A 4222-nucleotide genomic window follows, 5' to 3' on the forward strand; every position below is an offset into this window, starting at 1 on the left:
TAATCTCTTCTTCAAACTCACCTCAGTTTTCTAATCACTGAATAGGCAGGCTTCTGTGTTTCATTTTGGGAGAGACATTATTTGGAGTGTTTGCTTGTGGCTGTATATGTACATGTTTGTGTAAGGATGTGAATACTGTATCTCCCAGAAAAGACTACTGATTCTCCAAGGAAAGGCACTGTGTATCCTCCTCACCCTCTTTCTGGTAAAGATAGTTTCTGACCTCGTTGTACGGGATAGGTGGAGGCAAAAAGAACATTGTCTGAGGCTAATGAGAGCAAGGCTTATGTGGATAATTAGGAGAATGTGTGTGAACTTAAATGAATGTGCTTCACTATGAGCATGTGAATATATGTATTTGTTTTCTGGAAGGTGAAATGAATGAAGAAAACCAGAATAATTAGGTTCGAGTGTGTAGCAGTGATGTTTTAATGGGACTAAGCAGGAGCCTTGAGGACAGGGCCCTTAGAATCAGAGGTGGCTTGGAGCAGGCACCATGGAACTGAGGCATGACTCAGCCCAGTGTCAGAGGAGTGCCCTGCTCCAGGTGTGGCTGCCCAAAGTGACAGGCTCTGGGTTCCCTTACACAAGAGCCATGGCCATTTTCAGGATGCCCCACATGAAATCACACACTCACACGTTCATTAAGCACACAGTACCAGGACAGATCAATGATGTCTACACCAACTGCTTTCTGATTACAGGCTCTACTCATGACAGACCAGGAAGGGACAGATATAGCAAATGACATAAGTAGTCAAAAGTGGTGTTAAATTCATTTAATGGTGGCAGAGCAGAAACAGGCATTCTTCTCAATCAGATCAACTCTTCAGATGAGACCTGAGCAACTTAGGACCAGCAAAGCCACTTAGGCCTTCAGCATAATTCAAAGGCTCAGAGGACCCTTCAGAGTGTTCAGCAAAAGCCTCATAGAAAATATATTTTAAAATGCAGTTAAGAGAGAGATTCTGATAGATGGTGAGAACATACTGATGACAAGATAATTACAACACAGAAGCAGAAGGGAAGAAGGTGTTCAGCATTTGGTGGCTCTTCAAGGGCATGGCTGTTACCATATTAATTATGCTTGGTCTTCTGCTGGGATGGGCCTGGAATAACTATTGGAGAATATGGCTCAGGGATCTTAGGCTGGTCAGGCTGAGGGACCTGAGGGTGAACTGGCTCTGGAAGCTTCCTGTGGCCAGGTTGTGGATCCTTGGTTTGGCCATGTTGTTGATCCTTGTTGTGACCAGGTTGTTGATCCTTGGTGTGGCCAGGTTGAGGAACCTTGGTTTGGTCAGGCTGTGGATGCTTGGGGTGGCCAGGCTGAGGGACCTGAGGGTGAACGGGCTCGGGAACCTTGGTGTGGTCATATTGAGGATCCTTGATGTGGCCAGGCTGCTGAGGAACCTTGTTGTGGCCAGGTTGTTGATCCTTGGTGTGGCCAGGCTGTGGATCCTTGGTGTGGCATGGCTCTTTGGGAGTGGGAACAAATGGTTCTTGATGTGGTGGCTGTTGGGGTTGTTTCACCTGCTGCTGCTGAAGCTGGGGAGGTGGGATGTTGTGTTGCTTCTGCTGGTAGGAACTCATGCTTCAAAGGAGGCTGGACCTAGAGACAGAAAAGTTTACCAGGAGGTTTGTTGAAACAGGGAATAAGACAAACTTAACGATAAATATATCTCATTTCATGTCCCTACAGATGTGACCAACTGTCTTCTTTTCCTTTCTGTTTCTCTGAATTTAAGGTTAATGGAAACTTCTTTGATTCCTGTGTACATTCAAGAAAAGAAACTTAAGTGGGTTCTATTCTCTCAAGTCCACCACATAGCTCTCATAGGAAAGCTGCTTGGGAACTTGCCCTGAGCCCACATGAGTCCACCTCTGGTGCTCTGTTCACGTCATTCTCCATGTGCATGCTTTCTGGAAGGCTTTCCATCCTTTCTCTTCTTCCATACAGGCTCACCCACCATGGCTCCCCTCCCAGGCACTCTCCGCCAAATTCAAGTCACCTTCCTCCTTTGCCACAGCACAGTACCTGGCTTGTCCTCTCTCTTAATCATTTCCCATGGATAATGCTTGCGAATTACTCCCACATTTTAAGATCTCTGATGGATGGCATCATGAAGCAAAGAAAAACCTATGTTTTGAACACACAAATTGCCAGTGCAGTGCCTCAATATATCAAATTCTGAGTAATGATTAGAAGAAGTAATAAAAGTCACTAAATGTACTCTGGACTTGGTAGTCCCTATCCTGTAACTGAGCAAGTCGTCATTACAGAAACCATTTTCCATAGTTACAATCTGAGGGGGGAGTCAAAAAGATCTGTAATGTCACCTTAACCACAAATCACAATTGCATTTAATATAAATATATATATTTATATATTATATATATATGTTTATATATTTATATATTTTAGCATGATGGAGAGAGTCCAGGAAAGAAAATAGGATGAGAGAAATATTAAGAAATCACAAGTAGAGAGACTCACCTGGTGCAGAGAAAAGTCCAAGCTGTCTGGCCTTCAGGTCTTGTGAAGAGTCTCTGGCAAGCTAGCTTTTTATACAGAATATGAGCCTTGCCTTAAGGAAGTCCAATTGTTTGGGGGCCACTGTATCTTTATTCTAGCTTTTGTAATGAAAATCTCTGGCTTGACATGTTTGGGCACTTAGTCTTTGACAAAAGTGTCATGTGGGCTTGGCCCCACTATCCATCCTTTGTGGGGCCAAGCCCAGGTGATCCTTAGTTTGCTGTGGAGTGTAGGATTCCTGGGTGGTGATGAGTAAATCAGGAGGAAGTTCTGGGCTCTGAAACCAGAAACAAGCATGTTTCCTGGACAGTACCCTAATCTTTAGCTCAGATTAATTCTGTTGAGCGTTTTAATTTTCTAAGTGGCTGTGGAGATGAATAATAGGCACTACTGGTTCTTCTGGGATGCCCTGAAGAACGGTAAGTGAATCACCTATCTTCAGTTAAGTGACTATTCAGTAAGTGACAAGAATTGAATCATGTGATAATCCAGTTCTTTTATATTCAGGTCTGGAAGAGGGAAGGAGAGGCTTAAATGCTTGCTTTGCAAATGAATTGTTTTCAGTTTGGTGAGAGCCTAAAGTCACCATGTAGATCCAGGATAGCATACTGATGTCACTGGTGAATAAGAGTCACGATTCACTGGATCTTTTCAACATGGTGCAGAGTCCTGAGGTTATTACATCTTATAGGCACCCCCATCTCTCTGTTTTTCTCTTTTTTTTCATACAGCACCATGTCCTCCCATCAAGAAAAACAGAATTCACTAACTCAGAATTAACATCAATGCACAACTTTTTACATGGTGTGGCCCTCATAACATACTAACAATCTTAAAACTCAAGTATGTGGATTACTCCTCTCCTGCCAGTGCCTTTCCTCTGTGTTACCATCCATTAACATAAGCCTCAGGTAAGGCCACTGTTGTGAGCTGCTTCCATCAGTTCTTAAAAATTTTAGTTGCACCTTATGCATCCACCTGTCTGTTAGGTGCTCAGTCAAAGGGCAATTGTTATTTCTGGTGGATGTAGGTTCATGAAAGGAAGGAAGGATGGAAGGGAGGAAAAGCCAGGGAGGGAAGTAGAAAGGGAGGGAATAAGGGAAGAGAGATAGAGAAAAGCATTATTTTAGAGAAATGTCTATAAAATGCTTTGGTAATCGTAAGGCAAGTACTTGAAGATGACTCACTTTCTTATGACAGTTTTCATGTTATAATCTGAGAAGAGGGTGAGGGTTTGTCATCATTTTCCTTTCCCACCCATCTTCTTTTCTGCTGGTGTTTGACTAGTCTCCTCCCTCTGGGTTGGTGCCAGTGCCACCATCATGCCTAAGCTCTTTTTCCTGAAATCACATTATTCTCCTCTCAGGTTGGGTCCATGTCCCTCTCCTCTTCAAAATCACCTCTCCTGACTGCCTGACCCAGGGAGATTTGACCAGAGTCTGTTAGTCCACCTGGGATTCTTATCTTCTGAGGTACCTGCTCTTCTATACAAATCCGGGTGTTTCTTGTGTTCTATCTTGATTCTGGACTTTGGTTCTAGAAAAAATTCTTTTCTCATTTTCCATCTTACTTTTGAGTGGCTTTCTCCTGCCCTATTCTGATACCTTGTGCACTCTTATAGAAGCCTTTCTGGAACCAGCCTCCAGGACTTCTAATATTACCCAACCCTGTTGTTCCTTTTTGTTCGGA

At 43.4% G+C, this 4222-nt stretch overlaps 1 protein-coding gene across 1 annotated transcript; it reads right to left on the minus strand.

The window, feature by feature from the left end:
• Positions 1–764: 764 nt before the first annotated feature.
• Positions 765–2585, minus strand: LOC119065070 (small proline-rich protein 3-like). The gene is made up of 2 exons (XM_037167004.2): positions 2495–2585; positions 765–1609 (listed from the first exon to the last, which is right to left on the minus strand). Exon 2 carries the CDS (start codon positions 1588–1590, stop codon positions 1078–1080), a length of 513 nt encoding a protein of 170 aa, XP_037022899.1. The 5' UTR covers positions 1591–1609; positions 2495–2585; the 3' UTR covers positions 765–1077.
• Between the last annotated feature and the right edge of the window lie 1637 nt (positions 2586–4222).

The sequence above is a fragment of the Artibeus jamaicensis genome, unplaced genomic scaffold (assembly GCF_021234435.1).
Source record: "Artibeus jamaicensis isolate MK-2021 breed Jamaican fruit bat unplaced genomic scaffold, CSHL_Jam_final contig_1715, whole genome shotgun sequence".
NCBI lineage: Eukaryota > Metazoa > Chordata > Mammalia > Chiroptera > Phyllostomidae > Artibeus > Artibeus jamaicensis.